Below are 17,425 nucleotides of genomic sequence, written 5' to 3' on the forward strand. Positions count from 1 at the left end.
GAAATGCTCACCCCTCCCGCAGGCATTCGGTGGCTAATTATGCCAGTCTTAATAACAGGCTTTTGTCACCAAGGCTGCCTGCAAGTCTGTCCCAAAACACAAGGCAGTCGGAGTATTCCAGCCACTCGTCAGCAAAGTGCTCTGGCTTGGGGAAGAGGGACAGCAGTCCCCAGAAAGAGGGCCGCCGAGGAGGTTTGGGCCCAGCAGAGTGGGAGCACCATGTTCATTACCGTGAGATATGGAGGTAAGTGGGGGAAGCTAGGACTTTGCCCTCCAGCCCCAGCTTCTCGGGATCAGCTGGTTTCTCTTACCATGAAATCTCTCAGCACACTTTATGTTCCTCTTCTCACCGCCATTCAGAGGTCCTATCCGTTTGCCTTACGTGTACTTGGGGAGACAGTGTTGTCTAGTGGCTAGGGAATAGTGCAGGGAGTCAGGGGACCACTGACTCTCTGTGTGAGCACTTAGTGCCTCAGTTTCCCCAGCTATAAAACAGGTGATATTCCACCTCCTTTGCAAAGAGCTTTGAGACTGAGGGACAAAAAAAGTAAATCAGAGCTGAGCATTATCTGCAAAGGCCTCAGACTAGAGAAGGGGCTGTCACTGGGGGTGCGCTGCAGTCGTGCACTGCAGTCGTGCCCCCCTCACCCGCCATGAAAGGTGACTTTACTTTGTCCTTCTAAGGGAGGATGGTCACTGCAGATTTTTATTGTTACGTGGTTTCAGGGCCGTACAGCACAATGACGTCATTTGACAGAAGATACCAGATGAAAACCGAGTTCTCGTGGTTTTCAGCTGCCCCTGCTCCTCTGAGGGGTCTGTGCCTCTCTAAAGGGCGGCTCCTGCATCCTCAGCAACGTGACTGTGTAGAAATGGCAGCTCTGCTCCCGTGTGTCTGCAGAGCCATCTCTGATCACACCAGTGGCAGTAGCTTTTAGTCTCATTCGTACCCTGAGCACCTTAGCCATGTTCCTTCCCGCCCAGCCTCACCTGAATGCCGGGCTACACCGGCCAGCTTTGGGCCCTGGCGAGGCATCTTGTACCACTGCAGACCGACTCCCAACCCACTCCCTCCAAGTGGCCTTTCTGTGACCCAGGGCCCCCAGCTCGGGCACCTGCAGCAGAGTGAATATAACCCACTGACTGAAGGGCTTGAACTACAGAAGTGGCTCCCCTGAAAAATGGATGGTTTGTTGATTTGTTTTGTAGAGTGACTTGTTCTTGTGAGCGCTCTTACAGTGAAGGATGAAGAGCTCAGGCCAGGACCAGCAGTAGCGTGAGCAGGCACGGTGCAGACCTTACCAAACGCAGCTAATGGCCCTCAGTTGTGACCAACGGCATACCAACGGGGGGTGGCCATGCCCCTGGGCACTGGCCTGGGGGCTGGGGGTGCCAGCCGGGCCCTCAGAGGAGCCGCTCTCTGCTGTCGCAGGCAGCCAGGGGCCACCGGACTTCAACATCCCCGGTGGCCGCGCTGACCCCAGCTCAGGCCTGCCAGCAGCAAGTGTCGTCCCGGCCCCCCCGCCTCCATGCTGGGTGCAACGTAGGGAGCTGCAGGGACCCTGGCCACACAGGGGCCAGGCTGCCCACACGGCCAACCTAATGGTGGGGCTCTGGGGCAGAGCACATCACGCCACACACCCCCCACCACTGGATGGCCTAGGGGCATCTGCCCCTGTCACTCCTCTTCCCATCAGCGGGGGGGAGTTGGGTGGAGCAGGAAAAGAGACCGCAGATCACCACCCTCCCGTGAGACGCTGCTGCCACTGCCACTACTGCCAACAGGGGGACGTGAATGCAAGTATTGGCCCCCAGGCGCCGGAAACCAATGGTACATCCCTGGTTGTGACCTACAAACTCTGCTACTCAAGTTCTGAGCCTTCAAACATCTCTTCAAAGCACTGCAGTCCTAAACCTGCAGCTCCCCCGCCTCTCCTGCCTCAGGAGCCCTGCCCCAATCTGTTCCTGCAGCTCAGCGCTGGCCTGCACCACCCCCTGCTGTTCATGTCCCAGGCCTCTCCAGTCGTGCTGAATTAGCATGTTTTTCAGGCAAATGTCCACAAATGACTAAGCTGAGACTGCCAAACTCATGTCATGTGTGACATCCGCAGGTTTGCAGAGGGCAAAGCAAGGGGCCCATGCACACCTAATTTCCCTATTTCACAAGACCAAGTTTAAAAAACAAAAACAAACCCACAGGCATTTTATGGAGCAGTGAGGCAGATTCCTAAACTACCAGCATCCTCTGGATGCCTCCTGCTCTGGTTTCCTTTCTGGTTCTTAAGACCCAGGAAGGAGAAACACATTTCTGCAGCTCCCGGTCTGGCTCTGACACATCCCCTTGTGCAGTACCACTGACCCTCCTTTTCCTGTTTGCCGCATTCGCTGACATCACCAGCAGACGGCGGCTGTGGCTGTCTCTTTATTGCACTTGAACCACCTGCTGCAGTTCATTGGGTTGTGCAGCCCCTAAACTAGGGGAAAATCTGTCTCCTCCTGTGCTAATTCCCTTTGCCTGCTTCACAGCCAACTGCCAAGAGATTGTGAACTTGCGCTGCCAGGTCCTGAGCCTCACCGCGCACCTGAAGAAGAAATGCCAGTGCAGGCCAGAAGGTACTGTGTCTCCATCCCCCTCCTAACGGGAGTGAAGGCCACCTGCTGGGGGACTGCTTAGAGTATCAGAGATGAGGGAGCTGGTGGAAAAGTAAAAAATGGGTCAAACTGGATTTAAGGAGGTCATCCTGAACTGCAAAAGGGAGAGGGATGGAGCAGATGAAGTATTTCTCTCTGTCCTGTCTCATAAAGGGTCCCTCCCTCAGAGTCCCACACATCTTGTGGCCAGTGAAACACTCCAAGGATAATACACTGGATAATACAATTACAAAGTCCCAAGGGATCCCAAAGTCCTTTACTAACCAATAGACAAACTAGACACAATGATTTGCTGAGTATTTTAATTACCTACAAATACTGACATTACAAAACATGGGGTCTTAACCACTGCGTACCAGAGGCAGCCAGTGTGTTTCATGTCTCTCTAACTAGGTCACTTGTCAGGGTGGTCTCTCTCACTGGCTGTGCCAAATGGGAGTAGCTCCACATCTGTCCTGGACAGTGCAGATGCAGCTGAAGGCTCAGACCCAGGGACACTCAGGAAAACTAATCCAAATGAACTACAACTGTGAATTTAAACTGGATTAGTTAAACCGCAATAGATGCTCGTGTGGACATTTTCATTCAGAATTAAAGTGTCCTTAGTTCGCTTTAGTTGAACTCACTTTCCTGAGTGACCCTGTGTAGATAAACCAGTCCTAACTCTGTACGAATTCTAGGCCTGCAGGCATGTGCTGCTTGCATGCAAGGACATAGGCACTTCTTAATCCAGTCTCTCTCTCTAGATTGCATTGATCTTCTAGATGAATCAGGGACCCTGATGAACCTGAACGAAGTGGAAGATCCTGCATCTGAGCTGGCTAGTAAATACCTACAGGAGAGGCAGCACTACATCCTCATCAGAGTCATTCGTAAGTTACTTGCCAAACCCCTCTGCAAGATGAGAATACTGCCATGCTCCGTCCAGGGCAATGTACTGCTTGTAGGAAGGGATCCCCACTCCTTCCTTCTATGGGGCTTTGTTTGTGCTACACACAGGTACCTGAGCAAAGTTAGTGGGATATGTTAAACCACAGAAATCCATCCCCCTGTGTAGAAATGAATGAGAAGTACCCAAGGGACAGAAAGGTACAAGCAAACAAAGGAAATATTCCAAATTTCCAAAGGAAATATTACAAATGCAATGTATGGATGTAGGCAGTTGGACAGATAGAAACCATGTGGCAATTGTATCATGACAAAGTCACGATACCCAGTATCCTGCTATTGTGAAGCAATTACTTTTTCTTGAAGTGACTTAGCAGAACTACACAAGCTAAAGCAGGTCTTATGGCCCAGTAATTTTTTCCAGGATATGAAATGAACTAGCATGGTTCTGCTAATTCTGTCGACAGGAGGAGAAGGCTCAGAATCAATCCACTACGAATCCCTACTGGAGAACCTGGGAAAGCACCGCCCTGAGCTGGCAGGTAAAAGGTGGGCTCCCAGTGCATCAATTCACCATAGGAGACCAAAGACAAGGAGAGTTCTGTAGCACTTTAAAGACTAACAAATTTAATTTCAGTTTAATTTAATTTGTTAGTCTTTAAAGTGCTATAGAACTCTCGTTGTTTTTGCTGTGTACAGACTAACACGGCTACCCCTCTGGAACTCTTCTACATAGGAGACCAGTGCCACAGGTATAGAACATCATACATTCATTCAGTCAAATCATTGCCCCGTGCACCATCAGTAGCCCCTGCATCTTACAGCCCCTTTTGAAGAAGGCCTTAAGTTTGTTTTGTGACTTTTTCCAGAACGGACATGGCCAAAAATTGTTATTGTTCTGGCTAAAGGAATGAAAGATCCCAAGAACAGGGGTGAAAAAAGGAACAGAACTCACAAAAAAAGCCAAAATGTGTACATTTAAGCTGAAACCCAGCAATATTTCCCATCCTTACTACACATGCAGCTTTCCATCTTTAACGTGTTTTACAAACATTATCTTACTAATCCTCACTACATCCCTGGGTGGTAGGTGGGTAAGTTACAATCCCATTTCATACATGGGAAAACAGAGGCAGAAGGATGAAGTGTTTTACCTCAGGACAAAGAGGGATGGATGATCAGAGCAGGGATTAGAAAGCACAGGAGTTCTTGTCTCCTAATCCTGGGCTCAGGCCATTAGGCTCCACTACTTTTTCTATTGCCACATAAACAAGGAAGGAATCTGAGTTAGCGGGCAGAATCCCTGGTTTAGAAGAGAGGAGCCTAGCAAGAAACTAAACAGCTGATTTCTGGGTTTGCTTCCCAGAGCGGCTGCAGAAGCTATCAGCACACCCTCAGCTGAAGGACAACACGAGGAGAAGTTCCATGCAGAGAAAGTTTCGCCCACTTAAGGAGCCGTTCCTGGGCTCCCCGGCCAAATTCAGAAGCACACAGCAGAGTAAGAAAGGCTCGGCTCTCTCCAGCAGACCCACCTAGAGAGGGTATCACCCCCTGCGGGAACAAGGCCTCCATCTGTTTGGAAGCATCTTCCAAAGACCCTATGCAGGGTTAAAGAGGTCAAAGTGACACAGTTGGGTGGAGTCAAACCATAGGACTGGATGCAAGAGGTCACTGCTTTATAAGCAGCACACTACATCCTCATCACAGCCAGAGCGAGTCATGATCAGAAACACCTTGGAGCCTTTTTAAATGGAAGGCGATCTAGGCTTACGGCATCGTCCGAAACAGAGTTTAACCTCTGTCAGGGCTAACAGATTAAGTACTTTTTTACTTTACTTTTACTTAAATTTACTTTTCGTGCTAGTGACTCAGACACACCGGTAGCAGGTACCACTTGCATAGTCACAACCAAACACAAGGAGCATTTTGTTCAGAATGATGTGCATCGTACAATGGTGACACCTTCTAACAACCCCTACTAGAAATAGGGGAACCTTTTGATCTGTTAAATGTTCTCAAGCCTACTTGCTACAAGCCATTTCTCTTGTAATGTAAACTCCTCTCCCCTCCTCAGGCCAAGGGCAACTGCCATTTGTACTATTAAAAAAAAAAAAAAAAAAAAAAAGATCTATAAACATTCATGAGAGATAAATGTGTATTGCTTTTATTCCTGTTACCACCACACAAGCACACTAGCTCTGAGAGAACAAACTGGACTGTATCCTGTCTGCTTCAGCAAAAAGCATTATTTACATTCCAGGGGGAGGATCTTTAGGACTGATCATGTGCAATCCAGAGAAAACTCAGCTTGACTTTCAATCGCAGGTTGAGTTTGTAGGGCTGGCCACCAAAGAGAAAGACAGAATCTTGGAAACTGAGCAAGTCGAATATGGAATCATTGCAAGCCAGCTGCCAGGAATACCCCAGTGCCTCTTTCACAGTAACTGCTCTGGTAGTGGCCTTTCTGAAAGAAGAGCACGAACGTCTTTCTGCACCAATCAGAAACAGGTTCTCATTGTACCAATGCAATCAGTCAGTGTCAGTCGGACTAATTTGATTAGGGAAAGTGGTTCCTGGGGGAATATTTTCTATGAACCAGATTAGACTGTATTTCATAAAATGCTAGATACATATAGAAGAATAAAAACAGCTGCTTAAATGATGGTGGAAATACAGTTTTGTTCAGCAGGGAACTGGTTTTTTTCACAGATGCTTTAGCCCGTGTGTGAACATTCATCCAATTCTGATCTCATTTTCACTAGTGTATATTTGGAGTAGCTCTGCCTCCATTAGTTATTCCAGATTTACATTGGTGTACCTGAGATCAGAATCTCACACTTTATTCACAAAGCCACAAGACTTTAGACCAGGCTGTGACGACCCCCCCCCCCCAAAAAAGCAATGACCCACCATGCCATGCCATCTTTACTTCTGCACTGCTGCTAGGGGCAGCGCTGCCTTCAGTTCATCCAGCCAGCAGCCACTGCTCTCCGGCCACCCACCTCTGAAGGGTTCTGGCTGATAATCACACCCACGGCATGTGCAGGGTCTGACAGCTCACATCCCCCCTATAATAAACTCAGGATCCCAATCCCCAGTTTGAGAACCCCTGCTTTAGACCATCCTTTACACCTAGTTTTTCCCTTGACAGTCTCTCCCAGGGCACAGCAGATGGCAATCTGACTGCAAGCCACACAACGTTAAGGTCATTATGTTTTGGTCAGGGAAAGGCGCACACAGCCAGACTGGAGTATCACCTTCATTTTATTTTTAGAGGAAAAATGCAACTTTCCAGTTCTGCCAAACTGCGAAAAGTAACAGAACTGCACCAGCAAAGACTGTTACCAGGTATTGTCCTCCTTACAACTCCATACACAGAATATGATTCAGACAATACTATGCAGCATTCAGCAGCAGCTAGAGAGCAATGACAACTAAAATAAGCACGAGTTTTAATGGATTTTATTCATCTGCAAAGAAAATCTCAAGATTAGCATGCACAGCATTCTTTTGTTGGTCACACTGTAGCTACATTCCTTCCAGCTAAAGCCTGCTGACTTTTAACAGGGCCAAGGTAACCCAAGTTGCTCCAAAGCCCATAAAACTAAAGATGCTGGGTTTTTGCAAAGCTAAATCTGTGTGGAGTGTCTAATGCATTTCAGTAACGGACTAGCGATACCTGATTTTGTTAGATTAGGCCTTGCAGCTCTTGGTGTAATGTTAAAGCTGTATGAGACGCAGTGAACTTAACCTGAGGCTAATGACCTTCAGCATATTGCATAACCCACTAAGACCCAAAATAAGATCAGTCAGCTGTGTTCTTATAGTCATGCTATTGACCAGGTCATGTTTTCTTTCCATGCCTCTATGTCCTCCTCATGTCTGTGAGCTGAGAGGATATTGAGATTTACAAGAATCCTAGTCAACGAAGCACTTGCAGGGTAATGTTCTTAGAGATTATCTCTGCTCTGGCCTTCTGAATAAAGAAAAATATCTCAGCAGAAGTAGTATACATGTCCAGTGAGAGAAATCCAGGCCTGGCCTTGTTTGGTTTTGCTAAATCATCCAGTCACCTGGATTTTAATTATTCTGCTCCACTTGTTTTGGGAGGAGAGGAAGAAAAAACATTCAGTGATTAGAATGACATCCCACCACCCTATCAAGCAGAGATGAGGTTTTGGGTAAGATTGCTTGGCAGTTTAATTTTAGACTTAGCATCTAGAAGAAGAAACCAAACATACACATTATTCATAGGTTAAAATAAATAGTCTCCTTTTATTACATATTTCTCTGTAGCAAATCCAACGAAATCTGGATTCTAGAAGCCCCATCAAATTCCAACCATTGTCTTTCCTGCCAATTCTAGAATCACGTTAGCTCTAAGTGGTTCTTTGATCTGGTCAGACTACTGTTCACTTCAACTGGTTACTTTGGTCACTAGCCCTTCCTTCCACTCCCTTCAGTTCTTGTCTGTGCTCCAGGCTCATTTCCCTGTAGCGCTGAATTTCTTCACAAAAGGGAGGCAACACCTGCAATGGGAGAGGTTGGAGAAGCTCAAGCTCAACATTAGGCAGAAGGGACCCTCACATCAAATGTCCGAGTGAGGTAAACTCCCCATGATTAGCCAGAATGTTCACATATGGGTACGAGTTTGACCAATCACACAAAGCAGTTTGGTCTGAATGTTTCACTTCATTTATTTAGTATGTTGCTCCAGCAGAAGGGAACCCTGGCAAATGGGCGTGGGAACTGGTCTGGCTGTGCTCTGGGAAAGGAGAAGGCTCTCCAAAGGAGCAGGGCAGTAGAACATCTATCCCTAAAAAGGGATCTCCAAGCCCACTATTTGTACCGTTCTGCTGAGACATGGACCAAAGGTATTCCTCTTCCCCTTTCCACGATTCCTGAACACCTTTATGGAAAGGGATATACTACTGAAATAGCAGAGGTGAGACTTTGGAGTCACTTCAAAGAGAAGGACAGCAACCTCTTCCACGCTTAGGGTGCTTGTTTTTTTTAGAAGGAACTATTAACAAGCTGCTTTTGAAAGCTCAGAGCCCTTCCAGGCTGTAAGCCATGCTACTCTTTCAAACATTAGGTTGTCAGTCCCAGACTTGCTAGTGCCCATCTCTGCACCCTGCAGTGAAACTAAGCAAAACACTGACCATTGTTATATTTGCACTGCTTCAGTGCCTCGCTGAAACCTTCACACAAGGTCAAATCACTCTGATTGGTAGCACATTCCAGGAACTGCTTCATCTCATAGTGGCAAGGTCCATACTGCGACTGCTGGTACGCAGGCTGTCTGGGTTCCTACAGACACCCCAAAAAGCAGAAAACATTCCAGTTTAGGGAGACAAACTCTGGGACAGAAGGAGATAATACAATAATCTATCCTGTCTAGATTTTTCCATTTAGCTGCCAGTCAGGGCAAACGTGAATAAATAAGACCTGCTGCTCTGCATCTCCAAAAGCTCTTTATGGACATCATTAATCTTCAACAGCCCAGTAAAACTGGCCAGGATTAGCCTCATTTTACACAAAGAAATGCAGGCAGAGCAATTCAGCAACTGCAGTGCCAAAGAGTAACCATTATCAGGGGCAGGATTAAAACTAGAGAGTTCCTACCTCCCAGCCCCAGGTTCAGACTCCAGGCCAGCTCAAGCAAATGGAGGCCCTGAAAAGTCATGTAATTGCCCCTCCTTTTTAAGCAGTAAGGCCCAAGGACAGTGTACTCTGCCCTAACTGGCTAGAAGGTTAATCTCACCAGTGCAGGACTGGAGACCAGGGAATGCGTCTGGCACAACAGTTCAGGTAACAAGGGGAGCAGGTTTCTTATTAAACATGAAAAAGGGGCGGGGGCCATGTTTTGTGCCCCAGTCAGGGCAAATGTCAGCTTCTCCAACTGCTAGAGACAAAGGCAGGTTAATGTCAACTGGTTTATTTTAATCTAACTTCTAAAGCCAAGGCAGGCTTTCAGAAATTAAGTTTAGCAAATTTCAAAGTACCTACACCCACAAATTTTTAATAGATAAAAATGATAGTTTTACTGTGTAATAAAGGCATCTCATTAAGTTTAAAGCCAAACTGACTAGCAGAGTTCAGTAAATCGATGTTTCAAGTCCAGAGAGATAATATGCACTAGCTGTTTGCTCTACAGACTAGTGTCACGTTCTGTTCTCTTGTCCCCACTAACGTCACAGGTTTAGCCTAACCAAACATGCCACACGCACACACGCGCGCGCACACCCCCTCAGTTCTCAGAGGGCCCCAGTAATAGCAGGGTTAAGTGTTTTTGTTATCTTGGAGTGTATGGAGGCTCTCTAGGACATCAGACAATCAGTCCTGCTTTCCTGGACTCCACGAACCTCTGAAGAATAATTTCTTAGTGAAATCATGGAGCTGCATTACCTGGATAACACTGGCTGGTTTCGCTGGCTCAGAGTTGCTACCTCCACTGAATGCCCCAGTAAGAGCACTGCCAACCACATGGCCTACAGCTGATCCAACAGCAACCCCTGCTGCAGTGGTAGCCATCTGGGCCATCAGGCCGGGCTGCTGGGGCTGAGCTGGGGCTGCAACAGCTGAAGGTGGAGGATGAGCTGGTGGATGAGCATGAGATGGCGCTGCACTGTTGAATACAAGGGAAACGAACAGAGGGAGGAGGAAGAAGAAACTTAGTGAAATTTGTAAAGACGGGCACTTACACTAGACATAGCTACCGTAGGAATCGCATACCCTAGCAACTGGCCTGCCTTTGGTCCCACCTAGGTATATTCCAAGGGTGAGTGAGAGAGAACACACTGTGTGGTACTTTTCTGAGCCCAATTTGCATCCAATTTAGCAGCAAGTGAAAGAAAAAGGGTCCCATGCAGCTGCTCAGTTTTCACAGAAGTCAGCTCAATAGCTTTGTGGTTACAAATCTGGCACTGCCACCCCAGAAACATCTTATTTACTTCCTCCCACACAGCTGTGTGCATAAGCTCAGGAATTCACTCTACCTCCTAAACATACACCCACTTCCAGTCACATGTCACAATGACAACACCAGGGTTAAAGTCACCTTGAGACGCCCCATCCCGCTCAGCCAGGGAAAGAGCTGGCATTGTACTTTCACAACTGGTTAGTAACTAGCTCCAGAGCAGGGTCAGGATCCCAGAGGGGAGGTTTGTCCTTCCAGCCACAGGAGGAAGTACAGCATTTATAGCTAGTGCAGTTGTAGGGAGAAGCGTGCAAACAGAGGAGCCAGACCAAAGGTGACCCTCACAGCCACTCCTGGGAACAGAGGGCTGAGGAATCGCTCCAGGGGAAGCCCTTCTTGGAGTGATCGCTAGGGCAAGGGACAGCCCAGGCTGGAAACAATGGGCCAGGGGCAGGGATTAGTATTCTGGAGAGACTCCCCACGAATGGCCCCTTAGAGCATGTGCCCCTTACTTCTACTAACCAGCTGGCCGGCCCTGGCTGAGCGGCGAGGCTCAGGGGACCTTTCCCAGGCCCAAGGAGGAGCGCGGGGTAGCCGAGCGCTTGTCTCTCTCGCCAGCAGAGCGGCAGCCGGGCTAGTGACAGATCTCACCGCGCCCACCCTGCCAGCCACCCCCGAGAGGGGCGTTACGCACAAGGCATGTGAGGATCCAGCCCGAGCCGGGGGGCAGCAGGGGCAGGGCTCACACGTGGGGCAGGGCCGGGCGGCAGCGCGCTGCTTGACAGCTCGCTCCGAAGCAGGGCCAGGAACCCCCGAGCAGGCGAGCGTCTCCCCAAGTCCCTGCACGGGGTCACCCCACACACCGCCCCCGGCCCCGCACCTAGCTGCAGCCGGCCGGGCCGCCACGCTCCTGCTCCCCCTGGGCATCCTGGAGCCGCCTCCGTCCCGCGAGTGACCGTGAGTCTCCTTGAGCGCGGCCGGCGCAGCCGGTTTAAAGGGCCGAGCTAAGCGAGAGAACCCACGTGGCCACTGACTCCGCCGCTTGGCGACTAGTGAGCATGCGCGCCGTGACCTGCGCCTGCTCAGTGACAGCAGTTGAAGCCGCTGCCCTCACTAGGCTCGCCATCACTTTGCTCTCTGCGCAGGCGCCCTCCCTCCACGTGGCTCTGGCTCCAGTCCCAGCAGCGCCGAAGCTGTCCGGGTCACAGGCGTTTGACCTTCACCTGCCCTGCCGCCGCCTGCTTTCCAGAGAGTGCTGGTGGGAGCCAGGCAGGGACGGGCTTGGGGTCAGCGCAGAATAATGTCCCATGAAGGCGCCTTGGCCTAGGGCTCCAGTGCCACTGGAAAGAGTCAGTCGTTCCTGCCAGCTCGGCCTGTGCCATAGCATCATCCTGGCCCGCCTCCCTGGTGCTGTCCATAATTGGGCAGGGAGGGGATCCTGCAGAATTGTGTTTGTGGTCACTTGCCGTCATGAGTGGGAATTAGGATTTATGGGGAAACTTTTTCACTAGGAGGTTCATGAAGCCCTAGGGAGGTGGTGGAATCTCCGTCCTTAGAGGTTTTTAAGGCCCGGCTTGACAAAGCCCTAGCTGGGATGATTCAGCAGGGATTGGTCCTGCTTTGAGCAGGAGGTTGGACTAGATGGCTTCCCGAGATCCCTTCCAACCCTCATCTTCTGTGATGCTATGAATGGAAAAGTCTGAAAACCACTGATCTGTTCCTAGCTGAATCCTCCTCCCTCTCCCTGCACTTCTAAAGCACCCATAACCATGGTGTGTGCATGAAGAGAGATGTAGATGAGTAACACAGAGCATGCCTTAGCATATATCTCTGCATGGCCTGCGGCTGTGCTGCTTGGGCTGAGTCCATCACATCCGGCAATTAAGCAGAGTGGGTTCTAGTGGCTTCTTATACAGGGCACCTCCAAGGGATGCTTTGTGATAGCGATTCTGCCTGAGGCACTCTTGATTACTAAGAACTGAACTGGTGCCCCTGTGTTGTGGGAGGGAGTGTTGTGCTATCGGGGAAGGAGGTGTCATCTGCTTCCAGGATAATCAGCTTGCTCCTCTCTTGGCCAGACTACGTTGTTCGGGGCTAGTTTGTCTCGGCACACCACTGATCTCCAGTACATCTCTAGCATACCCCTAGCATTCCTGTTGTTGTTCCAAAAGATGTAAATTGCTGCAATGCCAATTAGTTTTCCCAGGTTAACACGGCATTATCATAATGGTAAGTTGACATATTTTTGTAGAGTCTCCTGTACCTGCTTGCTAGTAATGGGTATAATTATCTCACCAGAATTCACCCATCCGTTTAAATGGCTATCACTATCCTTTTGTCATGAGAGAAACAACCTGCATGTCTATATGGTTCAGTAACTAGACAGCTGCCCACCAGAGGGTGCCATCTGATTTCTTTTAGCAGCACTACCATAAAGTTCAGAGTGGCAGGCACGCTTATGAAAGGAAGACACACCTCTCTGAAGGTGCTCCCTTTACATAATCACTTACAAAACATTTTACAGCTCTCGGGAAATCAGGATTTTGTGGCTCAAAGCCGCATTTTGATATTTTCACAAGCAAAGCTCTGTCTATCAAGTATTTCTAAGGCATTTGTCACCAATGCACATTCAATGGGCCTTTTACTCAAAACAAGGTTCACGACAGTTGAAGAAGTAGTATATTGATAGGGTAGGTTTAAGTTGAGAGGTAGGGTGCTGGCCTGAGACTTGGGATACCTGCTTCGGTTCCCTCTTCTGCCCCAGACTTTGTGTTTGATCCTGTGGAAGGTTCTCTGTGCCTCAGTTCCTTGTTTGTAAAATGGGAATAATAGCACTGCCCTGCCTCACAGCTATATCAGAGACTGAGAGGGGCACAGATACTGCAGTAATGGAGGCCGTTTAAGTACCTAAAGTTAATTTGTCCCCAAATCAGTAGTAACACAGTGGGATATAGTATCAAACAGAGGTGTTGTCTCTTCATTTTTCTGTAAGCGGCTCTAACGGTACTCTCAAAAGCCTTGTGGGGTGCTTTACTCTCTTTATTATTATTTACTTACTCTCTTTATTCAGCCTCTGTGCCCTCATAGTCTAAAGTTTCCAAGGGACTGGCCCTAGCTGCCTCTCCCTTCACAACTATCAGCTATAACTTCCCACCAATAGGGGAGACTCATGAGTGCCGGAAAAAGAATTTCAGGTGCTGGCCTTAGTCTTTGTGACTCAGCGTGACCTATAGACTTCTCACTCGTGCCCCCTCTCCCGGTATGCGGTGTTTTTGTGAATCCCCAGGCCCTGGGCTCATGGGATTAAGAGAATCTCAGTTTTCATTTAAAAAAAAAAGTGCTTAGCCCTTATGGTTGCAGAGAAAAGCTTGAAAACATGATTCCTAAAGACTATGTTATCTGAATACTTGACAAATAAAAGGAACCCAAAAGTTACTTTTTTAAAAAAATCCCATGATTTTTAATCCACTCTCATGGTTCTTTGGGCCCAGCTCATGATTTTAGCACTTAGCTTGATGACTGCCACTTTCAGAACTAAATGCAAACCCAGACATTTCAGCTCAGATGCTGTGCTAATGGGGACTGCATAAGTACCTGTACAGATAGATTAGACAGTTTTACTGACCCCTTGATTATTTATATCCCCCCTTACACCCTGTATTGGCCTCTCCAGCAGTTTGCAGCTCAGCCTCATATTTTTCTGAGAGAAATAGAGTTATTGTTTCTGGAAACAAGAGGTATGTAACTTGTCACTTCCCTTTTGTAGGGAAAAGACAGCGTTCCCACCTGACCTCGCCTCACTACTGGTGTCTAGGAGATGCAGCCTCCAGCCCCAGAATCTGATCTCTTTGGGGAGCTGCTGAACACACCAAGGAGGCCACCAACTACTGACCAGTGCCCCACATATACTAGCGTTCCCCTTCTCACCCAAGATCCCAGCCAACACTCCCCCTAGACTCTCTGAAAAATCAAATAGAAAGTCCATGCCCCGGAACCAGGGATTTTTTCCATTGCCAGATGAACCCTTTTCTTTATGGCAGGGGAGAGAAATGGAGAAAAGGTGCCAAAAACCAAAGCACGGTAGGAAACCTAACCATCTTCACCGCAGAATTCCAGAGCACTTGATCACCAAGGCAGGAAAATGGAGGTATTGTGAGCACAGCTGCAGGTTCATGACAGCATGTGCAAACAGCCCCAGCTCAGACCAGCTGTCTTTGTTCAGGAATAAGAGCCCCAAACCATGAGAGAGAGAGGTGGGAGAAACCACATCCGCTGGAACCTAACAAGGGGAGCTTCATGCCCCTTTCCCTGTTATTGTCTGGCAATTGCCATCCTTTTCCATCATCATATGCGCCATTAAGAGAGGATATTTGCAATGGGCCTTTGTTGTTTCTTGCCCAGTAGCTACTGCAGGCTGCAGAGAGGTGGCTGAAGCAGCAGCAGGTTAAAGGGAATAGCAAATTCCTAGGGGAGTGAGGGAGTTGTGAAGCACTGAGGGCTTTTGTGGAAACTTCCAGCTGAGGGAGCATGTCCTAAACTGGACTCAGATGTCCATGTCTACCATGTCAAGAGTAGCTATAGGGACTGGTAAATGCCCAGAAGCTGCTTCATGGTTGCAACCCCAGTGCCCCCAATCAACGTGCAGGCTTATGCTTGTCATCCCTGGGCAGCAATGTCCAGGAATGACCAGGCCAAGGCTGTGCTCCCAGAATACTCTGGACCGCAGGTTGCAGCTGGTTGCTTCAAATCACCTGGCCTGTAGAGTGTTCACCTTCTGGGTGAGGGTTTTGTTTTTGTTTCTCAAAGGTGAATTAAGTGGTAACTAATGTGTCACAATCCAGGAGTGGCCATGAAAGCTTTCCTACCGCCCACCCGGAGTGGTGATAGGGTAGCCCATCCAACCCTTAGCCTAGATGCTGATGCTGCCAAAGAAGGTGCCAGTTGGTTCTGATAGCATGTGCACTGGGAACTGGACAGAGTCACAAACTCAGCTGAGGAAGGCCACAGAACAATCCTCCGATGCAGAATTGGCTGGGCTGTTCTCCCCGCGGGCACTGAGGTGGAAGGGGCTCGGTATGTGTGTTCTTCAGTTGCTGAGGGGTTTGTTACTCAGACTTTCCGGGGCGTGCTGTGCAGTGTCCCACAGAGTCTGATTTTCTTAGATTACAACCCAGATGCTGTGCATGCTGTTATCTGCAGGAACGCAGTCAGAGCCGACAATAGCCAACTGCCGCTTCACGTGCTGCCAGGGAAAGCCTTTCTTCTGATGGCTTTTACCTTCTTATGAGGCAACCGGCGAGGGGCAGGGAAGGCAAGTGAATGCAGAGCTCACACTCGGATATCTGTTTTGAATTTGCACTTCAGTTGCTACAGCACAGCGCTGCCAGAAAGAGACAACAAAAACCCCGGAGAGGGCAAAACATTATCTTAAAGTGCTTGGATAGTGGTTTTTTTCAATACTCCAAACATACAGTATCTCAGGGATTAAGTGATATGAGGCAAGCGGCTTTCATCTCTGGACATATCTGTCCAAATGTGCCTTACTGGGTTTAGCTGGGCCACATCACAAAACCATCCCACAGTGTGGCATGACTAGCAGCAGTCTCCCTTCAGAAGGTCAGGGCCAGAGCAGTAGAGGATGGGGGAGGGCAGCAAGTCAGAAATGAGAGGCCTGGATAGAGCTGTGCAGGGGAAGCTTGGACACTGTTTGTCTGCACTATGCCTGGCTATAGCCATTGCCAGCCATCTCTTCCGAGAACTAAAATTCACTGCAGAATGAAGGAGCCTCACCTGCCAGTAAGACTGGGTGACTCAGGGGGTGGCAAATGGAACTAGGAACCTTGCTCCTGTTGGTCACAGGCTCAGACCCCACCAGGTCAGTTATAACCAGAAATCATTACCATTGTATGGGTGTGGTAAAACTGGTTGGTGGCTTCGCTTCCTGTTGGAGAGTCGTCCACATCACAAGTAGATGACAACTGGCAGAGAGGCCAAGAACTGAATGTGTCATGGGGCCTGGCTATCTATCTGTGGTACTCATACGATCCCGGTCACTGTCGTAAATGAACATCTCACAATCTGTAATGTATTTATCTTCCCCACAGCCCTCTGAGATAGGGATTGGGAAGAATGAACGCTCTTCCTGGTCAGGGTTGAGACACATTGGCACGGCAAGATGAGGACAGATTGCAGTGCTGCTGCCTGTGTTGCTATGCTATTCTATGGAGAGAGCCAGGACTTTGGTCTCCAGGGCACTACAGCCACTTTAAAAGAAGTTTAATGTAAAACACCCCCTGAGAGACATAAGTTTAGCTGGCATAAGCGCTTGAGTGGACAGCGCTATGTTGACAGGAGAGCTGACGTAGCTACCGTCACTCATTTAGGTGGTACCGATACAGCTGTGCCACTGTAAGTTTTACGTGTAGACTAGCCCTTAGCCTACCTCTGTGAGTTATTTCTCTCTCAGACCATATTCAGTAGTGAACATCTTTCCTTGCTGGTGTTGCTCAGAGATCCAGGGACTTCTCACGACTTCCCAGAACCTAGAAGATGATGGAGATTGGTGCTGGTGAGACCCAATGACCACTGATGGGTTTATTAGTTTCTTGTCATGAACCATCGATGACCAATAGTTGCTCCACAGGTACATGTAGCAAGCCTGCATTCATAAAGCGCTCACAGATTCCATTCAGGGCAGAGAGAGAGACATTGAATAGCTCTTACTATGTACAGTTCAGAATTTTTATTTTCTTTGTTAAGTGTTTACCCCAAACTGACTATTTCTGAAAGTCAGCGCAAGCCGGGGCAGAACGAGATCAGGCATCTCAGTGCTGCACAGTGGGCTGGCAAAGTCATGGTAGACATTAGACATCTGATTTATGAGCACAACCCTTGAAAGACTAAGTACCTGAACTGGCTTTCTGTGCCTAGCTGCCTTGGGTTCTGGGTACAGCTCCTGAGAGAAGA

General features: G+C 48.7%; 2 protein-coding genes across 2 annotated transcripts; one reads left to right on the forward strand and one right to left on the reverse strand.

The window, feature by feature from the left end:
- The first annotated feature begins 219 nt into the window (after nt 1–219).
- On the forward strand, nt 220–5,076 carry CUNH22orf15 (chromosome unknown C22orf15 homolog). Its single transcript, XM_067549944.1, has 5 exons — nt 220–244; nt 2,527–2,613; nt 3,399–3,524; nt 4,008–4,082; nt 4,907–5,076. The coding sequence occupies exons 1-5, from the start codon at nt 220–222 to the stop codon at nt 5,074–5,076; spliced, it is 483 nt and encodes a 160-aa protein (XP_067406045.1).
- Nucleotides 5,077–7,784: 2,708 nt separating this feature from the next.
- On the reverse strand, nt 7,785–11,497 carry CHCHD10 (coiled-coil-helix-coiled-coil-helix domain containing 10). Its single transcript, XM_067549952.1, has 4 exons — nt 11,340–11,497; nt 9,949–10,168; nt 8,703–8,850; nt 7,785–8,069 (listed from the first exon to the last, which is right to left on the reverse strand). Exons 1-4 carry the CDS (start codon nt 11,384–11,386, stop codon nt 8,050–8,052), a joined length of 435 nt encoding a protein of 144 aa, XP_067406053.1. The 5' UTR covers nt 11,387–11,497; the 3' UTR covers nt 7,785–8,049.
- Between the last annotated feature and the right edge of the window lie 5,928 nt (nt 11,498–17,425).

Source organism: Emydura macquarii, unplaced genomic scaffold, assembly GCF_026122565.2.
Source record: "Emydura macquarii macquarii isolate MOO-44397 ecotype Brisbane River unplaced genomic scaffold, CSIRO-AGI_Emac_v2 contig_1254, whole genome shotgun sequence".
In the NCBI taxonomy this organism is placed as follows: domain Eukaryota; kingdom Metazoa; phylum Chordata; order Testudines; family Chelidae; genus Emydura; species Emydura macquarii.

Excerpts from the sequence above, each read along its gene's own strand:
- CHCHD10 (XM_067549952.1), bottom strand. The coding sequence starts at position 11,386 with ATGCCCAGGGGGAGCAGGAGCGTGGCGGCCCGGCCGGCTGCAGCTAG. Across the intron at positions 8,851-9,948 it reads AACCAGCCAGTGTTATCCAG|GAACCCAGACAGCCTGCGTA; the intron begins GTAATGCAGCTC and ends GGGTGTCTGTAG. Across the intron at positions 8,070-8,702 it reads GCAGTGCAAATATAACAATG|GTGTTGCCTCCCTTTTGTGA; the intron begins GTCAGTGTTTTG and ends CTCCCATTGCAG.
- CUNH22orf15 (XM_067549944.1), top strand. The coding sequence starts at position 220 with ATGTTCATTACCGTGAGATATGGAG. Across the intron at positions 245-2,526 it reads CATTACCGTGAGATATGGAG|CCAACTGCCAAGAGATTGTG; the intron begins GTAAGTGGGGGA and ends CCTGCTTCACAG. Across the intron at positions 3,525-4,007 it reads CATCCTCATCAGAGTCATTC|GAGGAGAAGGCTCAGAATCA; the intron begins GTAAGTTACTTG and ends TTCTGTCGACAG.